Raw genomic sequence first — 15,589 nt, 5'->3', positions numbered from 1 at the left:
TGATGATTATTTATCAGAAATCTCATTGTGTAAATATTTTGCTAAAGCACAAATAGTTGTCCCTACAATATTATTGCAATAACGATATTGAGGTATTTCATCAAAAATATTGTGATATTTGATTCTGTCCATATTGCCCATCCCTAGCACAAAGTCAAGTCAAGTCAATCAACAAGTGATGGAACCGAAGTGATGTAAAAATCTGGGGGTGTGGAGTTAACACACCTGTATCTGTAAGGTTGAGTAAATGGAGTCCAGTTGCATTGTGGGTAATTTTGGTGGCAGGTTTTGGCAAAGAAGAATGCATAGCAGTAAAAAAAAAATTAAAAAAAAAAAAAAGACTCCATGTATCTCTGGTTTTGCTGCGTCAATTTTTATCTTTTTTTTTTTTTTTTAAACTGTCCACGGAGAGTCAATTTTTCACCATGTTTTAAGCATTTCCATGATTTTTCAAGATTTGTAATTTAAAAAATCCTCTTACCTCCGACTTTCTCATGTGTTGTATTGGTGCAAAACTAAGCTGAAAAAAATCTATCAAACACTGGTTCATAAAATCACCCTCTTAAATGCACAATATGTAATTTCAGCCACTAGGGGTCTTTCAATCAAAACAATAACAAAAGACAGAGTGTGATGACGGTGTGAAGTAGCATGGGATCATGGGAGTTGTTGTCTTCATTGTTAAACAACCAGCTTCTTCGGGTTAGGATTACTCCAGTGTTCATCGTTCAGGATGTTTTTACTGCGAGCCAAATTATCCGCAGAGGTCTCCTCCTCTCTAGAACAAACAGACCTTATGATTGAAAACTAGTAAAAACACTGAAGAAAGCTGTTTCTCTAACGCTGTTCGGCGGGCACAGGACCTCCGATAGGGGCTGCTAGCCGAGCTGCTGCTAACATTTGCTCAGCTTGTTTTTCTGATAACTTAAATTATAACTAAAAACCTTCATCTGGTAAAAGATATAGTTAAAAACAACTAAGACATAAAAGTTATATATATATAACATAGGTCTAGATGTTTTTAGACATTTTAATGCGGAATAGTTATATTATAGCTTTAATGCACACAAGTAATTCTGGTGGCAAAAAAGCATAACATGCATAATCCCACACCAAAAATACAAGAGAGCACAACATCCTCTCCTGATCTAATGCTAATAATGATCTATTAATAGTAAACTTTCCTCATAGAGTAATTTCTTCAGTTTGCAAAAATATAAACTATAGAATCTATTTAGAGGGGGTTTCAGTTGGTCTGGATGGTGGTTACCGCTAATTATAACATCTAAAAATAACTTGTGAGACGAGCCCAGCAAGCAAGCACAAAGACATACTTGCCTGCTGTGTGCTTAATGTGCAAAGCCAGAATTCCTGCCAACAAGGCACTGCAGTGAGGAATAAACAGCAGTGCTGGTGTTTGCACTGCCAATTATTGCAAATACACTTACCATCTCTTCGTCTGAGGAGGAGGCGGAGGATCATGTCTTGAAAATGCGATTACACGCCATAGAGCTGTGGCAACCCTGGTGGCCTTAATTAAAATTCACCACTAAATTGAATAAAGCAAAATTTCCCCTGTGTCCTTAAGGGGGAAATCATTTCATCTTTGTTAAGTAAATGTCATGCTACTTCTGACAATATTTTCTTCATGCAAAATGATGGATCCCACCAGTTGCTGTGATTGGCTAAAGTTAAAGAATTTTGAAAATGGTTATGTTTAAGTTAGAATTAGTGATGGTTGGAGTCATTTAAAAACTGTTCTGGTATATTTTATGTCCAAATCACAAATATGAAGTCAACTGGATTTAAATATTTCAGGTGGGATTTAATAAAACAGTACACAGACACTAGTGTCCACAAATTTGCATCATCATGGCATATACTTTTATCTCTAAATGCACTGTAATGCACTGCACTGCTTACTGCTTGTTCTTTTTAGGGCCCGAGCACCGAACAGTGCGAAGGCCGTATTGGATCTGAAGGAATTATTTTTCTCTATTATTATTATTCTTCAGAAACAAACACATTTTTGAGGGGCTAAACGTGCACGAAAAGTTGTTAAACTTTGCACATACATCAGAAGTGGTGAAAAATTTAATATTTTATGGGTCTTAAGAAAGTTGCCCTCAGCACAGATTGTCATAGAAGAACGAAATTCGGTATGCATATGTATCATGACCAGACGCACCAAAAAGTCTCTTGGAGACATACCCTAAGTCCAACAGGAAGTTGGCAATTTTGGATCAAAGTTGCGATTTTGATGCCGATTTTGCCATTTCCTGCCCTGAACACATCCATGTGTCAATATTGGATCTAAGTCATAGTGTGCCACCTACTGGCAACAGGAAGTTACATGTTTTACGCTTTGATGCCCTGTGGGTAGCACGGTGATTGGATCCATCTCAAATTTACTCAGAATAGCCTCAAGACCTTGGACCATCACTGCTTGCAGCTTTAATTTGTTTTGTTTTTTCTTGGGATTTATATGTTTTTATCATTTTTTAAAGGAAATTTTTAGATATACCATGTATCTTTATCCTTTCTGTTGTTGTTGCACTGCTGGGCTGGGAGGAACTGTTTTTTGTGTATGCAAATACACAAGAAAATGAAAATAAGCTAAATCTTGAAATGACGCATCTATTATTTTTCATGATACAACATCCATGTGCAGATATGGAAACACTGGCCTTTATGTGACACTTGTGTAATTGGTTAGGTGCATCTTAAAGGTCTGGCGATACACCAGAAAATTTAACATCCTGATTAATTTGAAAAAGCATTACAAATGAAAAACTGATGGGGTTTTTTTTCCAGATTAGTAACCTCAGTTCAGATTTCAATTGCCAACTAGCTCAAACTACAAGATTATGTGAAGATTTTTACAGACTCCAAGTGTAAAAAATAAACACATTTCTTAAGTATAACATGTTGAATGTTTAACTCCTGCTCACTACAAGTTAACAAGTGGCCCCATATAAGGAGTGCATTATTTACTCTCTTCCTCTTCTTTCCCTAATGCCCATGGAAGGTGAACGGTTATTACCCCTCATAAGGGTCCTACTTCTGTTCATGCACATATGCTGACAACATGTTTAAAGCAGAATGTGTTGTAGTAACCCAATGAGAGAACAGAAATTGGACTAAAAGTAAGACCTTAAGTTTTCTGAGATACTGAGAGGCTCTGGTGATTATGTAAATACTGAGGTGATAGTCACACCATTTATGCCAAGTGGTTGTGTTAGGCAGATTGCAGGTGAGTAGGTTTACAGGATTGTTGCAAAAATTGTCAGGTATGGTGTTTACTGCAAAAAGAGACAGTTAGGTTATTTTATCTGTAGACAGTTTTAACAACTGTTTCCTAAAAATGTACGATATTGACATATGCAGTAAAATTAGTGATAAAATTTTGTATCTGTATTGCCTACTCATAGATGCTGGCATGTCATAAATCAGCAGATGGTGTTGGTAGTTTCTCATGTTTTTCCCTTAATGTTTCAGGGATATGACCACAGAAGAACTTTTCAAGTTACTGAACACACAGGACACAGAAGAGCTGGCGACTAGCAACCCACTTTAATCCCTATGAAATAAGATTCTTTTGATGAATATCATTTGGACAAAGGGACATAGAAGTGTTCCAACATATCAGTTGTGATGACATGGGGGGAGGGGAGGGAGAAAGGGAAATGAAAAGACATTTATAAGTTTGATTCACAATACACAAGGCCTGCGGTATGTACAAGTTGACAGTGTTGAGGAAATTCAGTCCATCAGTAGTTTAATGTCTCTGTAGCACCACTGTAGCACAAAATGGCCATATGCAGAAAAAACAAAACAAAACATGTAGTTATCAGTACAAACTGAGTAATATTCCTGTTTTAAATCTGTAAAAAAATAAAAGTAATAGTTTAGATCGGCCAAGTTTGTGAAATCAATTCAGAAAATGAACTAGAAAGATAAGAAGATAAGATAAGAACTTTATTAATCCCGAAGGAAAGTACGTTAATAGAAAAAAAACGGACAACGTTAATAATATACAATATTGATTTATACATACTATTTTAACCAAGTATGGTACAAAATATTTCAAGACTTAAGGGTTCCTACATTTCCAAATATGAGACATATTCAAGATTTTCATTCTTTAAATTGATTTCATAGTTCTGGCCAGTTCATGTGCTAACAGGCAGACTGTGACAGTGTTCAAATATCACTCTACAGAATTGTGGAGATTACTGTTAACGGGAGCAAATATGACAATATACGCAACGGATATTCACATGCCAATTAGGGCTGAGTGATTTTTTTTTTTTTTTTTTTTTTAAACAATTTTCAGGGCTGTTTTAAACTTCCTTAACAGTGCGAAGACCGGCATGTTACAACTAAATTTATTTTCCAGATGTAGGAACCCTGAGACAGTTTTAAAGTGAAAAGTGGAGCCGCCAAATGACCATTTGAATGACGTCAATACATAAAGGTCTCATCTGTTAACTACTGTGTCACATCTTCACAAAAATTCAATGCATCCTGCAGACAAATCTACTAATGTTTGCATTCAATATGATTCTTCTATTACAATTAATTCTTTCAATATCTGACTAAGACATTTAAATACTGAGTTCCCCCCTACAATACATTATTTTTACCCCATTACCCCTTTTTCCTCTTGCAATCCGACAATAAAACACCAAGTTGAAAATGTTCCTATTGACCAGTTTAGTTCCACCAAACAGTTTCAAAGCTGGATTGAAAAATAGATATTTTGTTGCTGGTTATTTGATTCCAAAAAAAAAAAAAAAAAAAAAAAAAAAGAAGTAGTAGTGAAGTCCACCAGGGCCTCACTGCTGAGAGGCTTTCTTAGTAATTAGCTTCCTGTACAAAAAAATGGGAGTGTGCTGTTGTAGAATTAATGCAACGAGGTATGGAGTTGATACCACCCAGAGACGTGTTTTATATCAAGATGGAGGAGAGAAGCACAGCAGCTGATCAAAATCTGTAAAAGCAAAAGACCTAAAAAGAAAAAAAACAAAAACAAAAAACAAACAAACAAAAAAAAAAACAAAACACAAATAATAATATTATTAAATAAAAAAGCCTTGTCCTCTTTAGCTGCTGCTTCAGAGCAGGCTAAAGCACCACTGCAAATACATTAACTCAAAAATAGAAAAGTAACATGCATTAAAAGAGTGCCTGTGTGTGTCCGTGTCTTTTCCTGCTCCCGCCCTGAGCTCTCAGAGCCGGTGTGGGAAATGTTTTTGTCCATTAATACAGCACTCAGTAGAATCCACCTCCATTAGCTTACTTCCTATTGGCTCAGCCTCCGTTGGCAGAGTAATAACATAGTGGAGTTGATTTTTTAATACAGGTGTCCGGGGCCGTCGTACTGAGGGAAATGTGAGTGGAGGAGGGTCTCCATGTAGGAAACGTAGCCGCTGCTTGGCGTGTAGCTGTCGGACATGTGCTGCGGAGGCGGCTGAGGAGACGGGGCGGACAGGAGGGGGTCAGAGTTCAAAGTCGACTGAAAAGGGGTTGACTGCAGAGTCAGCGAGGGGTCCGAGGCCAGGTTTGACTCCGTTAGAGTGTCGGAGAGGGCGGCGCTCGTGTCCATTGGGGTCTCAGCGTCCATCTGAACACCGCTGGCTGGGGCGGGAGCAGCGCTGAGCTGGGACAGAGGTTGTGAGGTCGGCAGTGTACTAATACTTTGAGGTTCTGCTGCTGGTTCTGCTACTGGGGGCGTAGTTACGGGGCAGGCGGGTTGGTCTGTCGTCTCCATGGGGGTATCAGCAGGCGGGGTAGAGCCGGAGGGAAGGCGGCGGCGTTTGGCTGCTTGGGCTTCATCCGCTGAGGAAAGCTCTTCCTGGGGAACAGGTATAGCCTGGAAACAGACAGGTTCACACTTAAACTGAGGACGTGTGAGAGGATTATCAGTTATAACACATATAGTACAATAATTTTGTTTGTTATGGCGGCTTTGATGAGGGCAAATTGTCAAGAAAGATTATCTGGTATTATGAGGTAAACATATTTGTCACATTGGTATATTTAATATTATCTTGTAGTGCTGATGTGTCTATTAATTGATGACAGAATTAATTGCCAACAATTTTGATAAGACAAAATGTCAAATATCCAGCTACTCTGAAAACAGCTTCTCAGTTTGAGAAGTTGTAGGATTTGGTGCTTATGTGTTTTATATCATTCTAAATTAAATATTTTGGGGGATGTTGTGTCAGACAGACCTTGCACAATTTTGATTTTTTTTTTTTTTTTACAATTTTCTGACATTTATGGACTAAATGATTGCTTGATTAGTAATAAAAACAAAACAAAAATCAATAATGAAACTAATTGTTAGTTTCAGTCCATCTTGCAAAATAAGATAATACAGAATGTTAATATTCTTGTTTTCTGAAAACAAATATGCCTTCAGAAACCCATTGAACAGTCAAGTATTATTAAAATATTAATGTAAAATGTAAGATATTAATTCGGTCAGCTCTTGCCAAAAATCAAACATGGTTCTGTGTTACAACAGAGCTGCTGGATGGAGGTGTGATTATAGATTCATTCCTTGTCAACCACCAACAAGAGCTCAGATAACAGTGAGGTGAGGCATTAGTGCAATATTAAGAGTTAGTTTAAGGAGAATGCATATTCAGTCCAACACCTGCTGCATCTCTGCATACAAAGATTTTCCCCGTCTTTGTTTTCAGTTGTTTTGCAGCATGTATTGATGCTCGGTTGATTAATGCGCATATTACACATTCATGTCAGATTTCATGAGTTCCTGCAAGATTGGAGTTTGTGATCTGTCCTGTTTAATCGTCAAGCGTGGGCAGATTTACCACTTGGACATGGTCTGTGAAAACTGTTGTGCATGCAAAGTGTCTTTGAAATTGATTGGGATATCAAAAGTCTACCCACTGTTCTTCTTCTGACTGAAATATTCATGGAAAGCCTCACTGGACATGGCCCTGAGTCAAAGCTTTTTGCATGTCAAAGCTGGATGTAAGTTTCAGAAGAATACCAACAAACTGTTAGCAGATAAAACAGATATCTATTCATATTAACGACCCACGTTTTGGCGCCCACACACACACACATACACACAGGCGTTCATCCTCTGTGGGCTGCAAAGTGTTGGCTGCTTGCTTGAATAAATAGTTTTATTTCCGTTTTCTGTAACTTCCTTTTTCTCCTTTTATTTAACAATACAAGTTATTGTTAGGCTGCACTTCATATTACTTTCATCTGCTATCAATCCAATCTATTGTACCAATTAAGCCAAATATCTGCCAAACCAAACAGTCTGAAGCACTTTGGCATACATGTCAGCAGAATTTCAGTAAAATACTCACGAGACGGGCTCGGACCCTCTTGGGCAGTTCCTGGTCCAGCTGATGGATCTCTGAGTGTTTTAGCATCAGCTGACTCTGGTCCTGAAACTCAACCTGAGCAGATATAATTCAAATTTGGATTAATCTCCCAACATCTACAACACTCTAATTAAGCAGACAGTGGTTGAAGGTAAATGTACATAAAGTATACAATGTAGTTTGTATCTCCTGTAAGTAGAGAACATAGTTTGGCACACATGGATGGAGGAGGGTGAAAACATAAAATCCAAATACATTGGACCTATCCGATGACAATTGCTAAAGAATATATAAAGAGGAAGCTATGACAACCTTGTGCTCCTGTCAAAACGTCCTTGACCATGACACTGAACCCCAAAGCTGCTTACTGACTGGATGAGAGCATCAGCTAAGTGTTTTAAATGTAAATGTAGATTTTAAATCATTTTGAGAAAAAAAGGGACAAGGTCAGTGTTGTCGCTCCCTGACACAACGACCAGCTGGAGGCTTGTTTTTAAATCATCTTAACAGTGTTCTTGGCCTCTAACAGGACTCTCGGTAATGCAGCCAACGAGTAACACTGAGAAACTCCTTGTGAATACAGACACAAGAAATAGAATTGTGGTGCATTTACAGATATGCCATCTGAGGAAACACACACTAACTGTCTTTGAGAACGTCTTTCAGAGCTCATCAGTAACAATCTGGAAAGCTGGTTCAATATTTTACACATTATATTTCAGGCGTTTATCTGATGTTTTAACACAGAGACTGTATGTGACCTGCAGCGTCCTTAAACTCTATCCTTGCTCTGTTTGTGCCATATGTGGAAGAACACCCAGACAGATCTGCTCACAAAATCAGCATTATGTCACTATCTAAGATGAACACCCTCACTTAACCTTGTCTGCTAATGCAGACTTGTGTATATCTGTGTAAGTGACTTTCAAGATGGCCTCCTCTGACACCAGTTTCAGAATCTTCTTCAATTCTGCATTTTTCACTTAGCAAGCACTTTCCCCAGCATGCACTAGTGATGCTAAATCTTTCCACTTCATGTTTTAATGCCACACTGTATCAAACTGCTCCTCTATAATCTACAAGGGCAGCCAAGCTTTTCCCATGTTGATAAATACCAGATCAGGAGAACCAAACCAGCAAGTGGCAAAGCCATTAAACAAAGTGTCCTATAAATTCTCTCTAGAGGAGCATCAGAGGAATGAATAAAATCTAAATGATATAGTTTCTTACAGAGCACTGGCCCAACAGTGTTTTCTGCACCACACCTTAGTAAAACATGCTTTTTACTGTTTGATGCAGCTTGGAATGATTCATAGTTACACACATTACAGTTGGGAATTAGAAACATTGCTAAAAGCTATCTTGATGCAACAATACAACTTTTTCTCTCTCTTAATACCGACTCAGAGTAAATGCCAATACTGAATGCCAATCTGATATGACTGCTCACCTAAATTTAAAATTTGCTACCTCACTGCGTGGAAAATTGAGTTTGAGAATAATGTAACAGCAGAATCTAGCACTTTTTTTTTAACAACACTGAAGAAGTAACTGTATTCAATAAAGATCAGTCACATTTCGCTGAAATCTTCTCAGCTATCAGCTTGATTAAGTCAGTATATGGGCAGATACCAAACAGGTGGATCGATGCATCATATATTAAAATAAACATTTTAATAGCAGTTGCTATGGGATTGTTTTCTATTATTTTACTCAACAGAGATTTATCCAGACAGTTCCAGATTCAGATATCTAAACCACATGTTGACTGGGGGACGTCTTGATTATAGACACCTGAGCAGGTTGAGCAGTAATACTGTGATGGTAATTTCTAGCAGTTATGTTATGTTTTTGTTTTTTTGTTTTTCTCACCTGGTAGAACTTGTGGGTGTGCTGTTTGACAAAGGAAGCGTTCAGGATCTGACCTTCGGGTGTGCTGACCACAATCAACTCCCCCACCTCAGGAGGGCCGCTCCGCAAGCAGTCATGACTCTGAAGGAGGAGGAGGAGACGGGGAGGAGATGAAGGAGGCAAGAATACAAGTCAGAAAAATGACATTTAAGAGGTCTACATGTGTTATTTTATAATGGACCTGATTTGCATACATTACTGAATATTTGCAACTGACACAAGGCAGTTAACAGACAGGATGTTTTTTCCCTGCTATGAAATTATAGGATTTCCATAATGTCTCTATTATTAAATGCAGTTGGACGTAAGACTTTCCACTTATCTGCAATTCAAACTGAAGTATTTTAATAGGCAGCAAAAGGTTCATATCAAGTTCCCTCAATGTTTTGCTGTTTTACAATATGAGTTGATTTAATTCTTAATTTTTTTTTGTTTGATTCAACCTCTCTCTCTCAGAAGTGGATTTAATCCTTTGGGGATTTAATATTATTAAACTTATGTTTGTTTCTAACTTATGGCAATGACTAATTAAAGGTTATTTGAATTTAAATTCAGTCATTATATTTTCCATTTAACAAGATGCTCAAGCTACAAAGCATAAAACAGTTGCTAGGATATTTCTCGCTGGTTTTAAAAAAAAGAAAACATCTGTTGAAGTTATCTCTGTAAATTGCACAAAGGCAGGAGTCTAACTAGCCTGTTAGGAGCACTCACTAATATGTTTTCTGGGTGCAGATTGTCACAGTATGAGCCGTCTTCAAAGTTGACCTCGTAGAACGTCTGCGTTGCTATGCCAATGATGGTGCAGTGGTAGTACCAGCCGTCACTGTTGCGACCAATCACCCTCTGACCCAGGTTCGGACCCTGAGTGCCTTTGGGTGCTGTCCGAGGCTGAGGGGAGAAAAAAACCCAGACAGAGAGCTTGAGGTTAAGATAGATTCAAACAGGATCAAACCTCGCTACAGCTTGTGTGTTCATCCAGTCTGAGTCCTGTCTCTTGAGAAAAATAGAGGAAAGATACAATCAAAAGCTAAATACCTAAAACCAAAACAAAAAGAGGGGCTAAAGCTTGAATTCAATTATAAAACATAGCTATTAATGTAGGGAGGGGCTGGAAAATATATTAAAATCATCTTCTCTGTGAAGGGAACGTCTGAGTTTCTACAAACTGATGCTGAAAAACTATTAAATCTGATTCAAGTAGGAGTAAAGTGTTCAAGATGTGTCAAGCGAAACTAGCGACTCTGCTAGTTTATAATGTATGTCTCAAAGTTCAAGGCTCCTGCTGCCCCCACAAAAACACCAACAGATTAAAGAGTCACTTTTTAACATCACAAAAAGAAACAGTGAGACAATTTTGACTTTTCAAAACAATTATATGTAAGTAGCTTTACTTTGATCTGCACTTACCTTTGGAGTGACCCTTTTATGCCTGTGGCAGGTGACGGATACCACATAGGGCCAGTCGGCTGGCGTCATGACGACTCCAGCGATTTGGGCGCAGGTGACATGGAAAGAGGTGGCGCAGTTCTCGTATGAGCACTGGATGCAGGCGCCACGGTTCTGATTGGCGTTCTTGCCGTGGCAGAACACACACTTCTGCAATGAAGACAAAAAAATAAAGACTTTAGTTGGTAATTCAGACTGGAGACAAATTTATTTTTCTTTCATGGACATTAAGGGACCACAAGAATGTTGTTATGGTCCTGTGGTTCAGGTTGTTGCAAAGTAAAGTAACAATTGGTTTCTTTCAATGCTAGTGAACCTAAAAGTTTAGCTGTGCAAACACTTGTTTCACAATCACAGATCCTCCTCCAAAAGTACAGATCTCAGGCTACAGTTTCAGTGAACTTGCTGTTGCCAGTCAGGATTTTATTCATGTAGCAAAAGTCCCAACACTGTCAAAGTTTCCACTGAGGCTGTTGATGTTGATAATCTTTATAAGAATCACAAGAAGCTTAGAAAAACGGTGTCCAAAAGGGGTGACGCTTAATAGTTGTCTGAACCGAATGAACATCACATTGTTTCACAATCGTGGAAAAACTGTGTCTCCAAGAAGGTTGAAACACAGACTACAAGTTATCCACAAAACTCATTTCACTGTTCTGGTCTGGCACATAGACACATTGCAGGAATTGTAGGGCATCTCAAGAAACAAGAGACTGTGGAGGAATCAGCAGTGTAACCATTTTCTCCTCTCAGATCTTTGATTCTGTTTGGCGCTCTAACAGGTTTCGACTCATTAAAAATAGAATAGATGTTTTCAGCTTTGCGCATAACACGCTTGTGCAGTCATCAGTGTCAGCAGTCAAAGGTAGCTCTTTTTCCCCGACTCACAGAAAATGTCAAGGCTTTCTTAAAGAGCAACTTCATATTTGTTAATAACAGCAGCCTGAACCGCTGCTATGACATCTTTTTTTTCTTTCCTGTTGCATCCTTTTTGGCGTCTTGCATCACTTGTTCATCCCCTACTCTTGCACAATCCTTCAAGGAATTGGCTATTCTCCCCTTGGAGCACTTTCCCCTTCAAATCCCTTCATTCCATCCCCACATCCTAAGTGTGAAATTACCGCCACTCAACCACATCTTTGGTCTGCTCACTGCTGAGCCACTTTGCCAGGTACCACCCTACACACACACACACACACACACACACACACACACACACACACACATACAACCTTCATTCATCTTTTCAAATCACTTCAAATCCTTCAACCCTTCATGTCTCCCTCGCTTCGTCTTCACACGTGCCTACCCGAGCCCTCATTTGTCCATGGATTCGGGTTAAAATGGTAGAGAACAAAAGAGAGACAGATGAAAAGCCGAGATGCAATAAGGAAAGAGAATAATGGCATGTAAGGGAATTTGGCCTGTCATATTGAGTTATCTTCTCAAGACATCAGGGGCAGCCCCTGGCGTGTTTCAGAAACATTATCTCACTTCAAAATCCCGATGAAATTTTTTTTTTTTTTTTTGAAAAATCACCTGCCAAGTAATACATTTGATTAGAGACAAATAGAACTACGTGTTTTACACATGACATCATGCTTAAACAGACTCAACCCGTTATCCTCGCGTTATGTGACTAGTATCTTTCTGTATGTTTTTATTGTGATTATCATCCCACACAGTCTGTTTTTCCAATCCCTCTCTCTCTCTCTCTCTCTCATTCTCATCCTTCCTCGTTCATCCCTCTTGTCTGTGTCTCCTCGTTTTGACAAATCACACAGCGTGCAGCTGTAGCGCAGCGCATCGACGATCAATAAGAAATAAAAATTCTTTATTAAAGTGCCAATACTTCATTTTTGTACTGGAGCAGAGAAATGTACAACTGCTCTCAACAAAGCTCTGCTGTGTGATAATTCACCAGCTGCTATTTCTGCTCAAGTCACAGGCACACAGTGACACCAGAGCAGCAGGGATGAAACATTACATGTATTCTTGTTTATACCTCATTCCACCTTGCTCTTCTTATATTTACATTTTACATGTATTTCAAAAACAGTCACATTTTCACAGAAATCACCCAAGTCCTGACTTCTTTTATCCTTTAAAAAGGACAGGTTCAATTTTCAAGTCTGTCCTAACACCATAGTCAGGTGCCCCTATGAACATTGACGTGTTTTTCTTGCTGTAATCATTCCTCCTTTTCATACTGGCCATTCAGATATCCTTTCATAATGCACTTTCAATGTAATTGCTGGAGGACAAAATCCACAAAAATGTATTCAAAAGTTTATTTGAAGCCAATATGAAGGTCCAAATGAATCAAATCAAGTCAGTATCTTTCAAGGTTACTGTCTTTTTAGTGCCAAATTCACTCTTTTAGTTACTATCCTTCAACTGTAGCTGAACAGCTGACGGGATATTCTAACGGTCAGTATGAACGGGAGGAATGATAACAGCGAGCAAAACCTGTTTCAATGTTCAACAAGGTCATCTCACTATTGTTTTAACGTATCCTTTAACCTGATTGAAGCCACTGTGTGCAACATTTGAAAAATTTCTGACTCTGGTGCCGCCTAACAGTAGGACTGGAAAAAGCCCCCACTGTGACAGACATCAATGCACGCTGATGGAGACTAACCTCTAAAGTACACTATGTGGTGGAAACTGCCTTTCCATGATCAAACCAATGTTTAACATTTATGTCAATAAGAGACAGTTCCCAGGGAAGTTAATTAGAAGGCTACTTGGTAATTTAACATTTTGATTTTCTGTGTACGATGATTCAAGGCTGTTACGCCCATTTTTATCTCGAGAAATGTGGAAGATGTTGATGACATTATTATCTCCAAGCTAAGTGCAACTGATACATTTTAGAGAAGTCTGAGACACCATTGTTTCTAAGATGAATCATACTTGGATTATCACCAAAGCGTCAAGGTCACTAATGAACTCAGCAACAATGAGAGAAAAGTTTTGAATATGGTTAAAAACGAGGTGGAGTCTAGAAAATAAACTCCACAGTAGGAAGGGTTGTGAAAAGTATATAATATGATGTTTTATGATTTTACATTAGGTTTTTCTTTATCCTGGGATAAAGGCATCAGTTTGCTTTGTATTACTCTTTATGCACAGTAAACCTATTCACATTGAACTCTACCAGCTTCAAGTGTATTTTTTGAGTCTTTCTCTTATAAGTTTTGAGTTTAATGCAAAGTTGTGGGTGACCTGAAGATTTATTGGTCATCTGGACAACAACTACTACTCCTGAGATAGAACAGTAGCTAGTAACAAAACTGATAAAATTATTGTTTTGGTTTGTTTCCATTAACAGCAGAATGGACTAGGGGTGGAACCGAGTCTGAATACTGTATTTGGAAAAACACAAATAGGGGGTTTTTCTGAATATTTATTTCGAACAACTATTTTAAAAATTATTTGTTTTCGGGAAGAAAAAAAAAAAGCATGTCAAATAACAGCATGCAGGTCAGTTACATCACCATCTCAGTCTCTCTCCTCTGCTGCACTGTTACTTCAGTCAGCAGCTCTCAGCGAGGGGAGTCGCATCAACCTCCTACATGAGTGTTTGCCATAGATAAAACTGAGCTACGGACATGTGCAAAGTGCTCTCAAGGGACTCTCCATAACCTGTTTTTCCCCTTTCCCTAAAGTTAGGTTGTAAAAAAGAGGCAATAAATGAAACATACAAAGCAATAATCGCCTTCGAAGTTCTTCCCTACACCTTAAACGCTGTGATGTCTCTGTGTTACGGGTGTATAAATAGCTCCAGGTCTGTCTATGCAGTGGCACAAAAGTAGTCAGCACAGTCATCTATGATCTGGGAGACTCACTTAACACTTAAATATCTTAAAATTAAAAGTGTAACAAAAACAAAAACAGGATTTTTACTCGATTACAAATACAAATAATTTTGCTGCCTCAACAAATACAGATACAAATACAAATACCAGGCCCTGCACATTGAATGGACTTGCAATAGAAGGTAGAAAACAACAGATTTTACAGATTGTATGATGATTTACTAAAGCAGCTTGCCTTGCCTAGCTTGAGGCTGTTTTCCAACAAGAACAGAAATCGGAGTAACCCTAAGCGCAAAATTCAACACTACTTCCGGGAATGGTACATCTTTTAAGGAATGCACAGCATAACTGTGCCTGAGAAATTCTGAAATCATAAAGGCACAAAGCAGCTATTGTGAAATCTCTCCAAATGTTCAAAGATGGAGGGGGAAACGCAGATTGCTGAACACAGTGCAATATAAACTGTTTCCAAGGGTGCATGTTCACATTTGATTAGCCCAGTCATCCGAATCATTAGACCACAGAGCTTCTTCTCATGGCCTTTTAAGAAGAGATGGAGGAAACCTGCTTTGACAGCACTCGGATGCAAATGTCACCCAGCTTGTCTTTGATAGATTATTCAGAGAGAAGGGGAGGGAGAGAGGTGACATTATTTGTAGATTTGTGATAATGCGCCGGCAAGCAGTGCTGCTGCCTTGAAGTGGGATTGGGTGAATGGTGGGGGGGCAGATCTAGGGAAGGAGAGATGGAGAGAGAAAATGGAGGGAGGGAGTTGTGTTCAAAGACGCGGCAGCAATGGGGAAATTGCCTCCTGCCCACGGGATCGATGCAGTTCATTTGGCGCAGTGAGAAATGACAGCTGATTATTCAGCCATTCCCCCTCAGCACATCTGTTTTACCCCATGTCCTCCACAGCTCGCAAAAACACGATCTATCCATCCACCAGGGAAGGAGGGAGGGTAACGGAGAGAGTGATGGATACAGGCGCAGTGAGCAAGAAAGACAGTAATTTGGTTTAATGTAGGAAAAGAC

At 38.8% G+C, this 15,589-nt stretch overlaps 1 protein-coding gene across 1 annotated transcript in view; it reads right to left on the bottom strand.

Annotated features, from left to right (window-relative positions):
- Nucleotides 1–3,554: 3,554 nt before the first annotated feature.
- Nucleotides 3,555–15,589, bottom strand: part of kdm4b (lysine (K)-specific demethylase 4B) — a 56,768-nt gene continuing 44,733 nt past the window's right edge. The window contains exons 18-22 of the mRNA XM_067596685.1: nucleotides 10,698–10,886; nucleotides 10,002–10,178; nucleotides 9,249–9,368; nucleotides 7,359–7,451; nucleotides 3,555–5,875 (exon numbers count right to left, since the gene is read on the bottom strand). Of these exons, the coding sequence (XP_067452786.1) occupies nucleotides 5,357–5,875; nucleotides 7,359–7,451; nucleotides 9,249–9,368; nucleotides 10,002–10,178; nucleotides 10,698–10,886 (1,098 nt within the window). The 3' untranslated portion in view covers nucleotides 3,555–5,356. The remainder of the gene's footprint in view (nucleotides 5,876–7,358; nucleotides 7,452–9,248; nucleotides 9,369–10,001; nucleotides 10,179–10,697; nucleotides 10,887–15,589) is intronic.

Source organism: Thunnus thynnus, chromosome 8 (genome assembly GCF_963924715.1).
Source record: "Thunnus thynnus chromosome 8, fThuThy2.1, whole genome shotgun sequence".
NCBI classification, from domain to species: domain Eukaryota; kingdom Metazoa; phylum Chordata; class Actinopteri; order Scombriformes; family Scombridae; genus Thunnus; species Thunnus thynnus.
The sequence above is the reverse complement of the archived record's forward strand: the minus strand, read 5'-3'. Positions and strand labels throughout refer to the sequence as shown.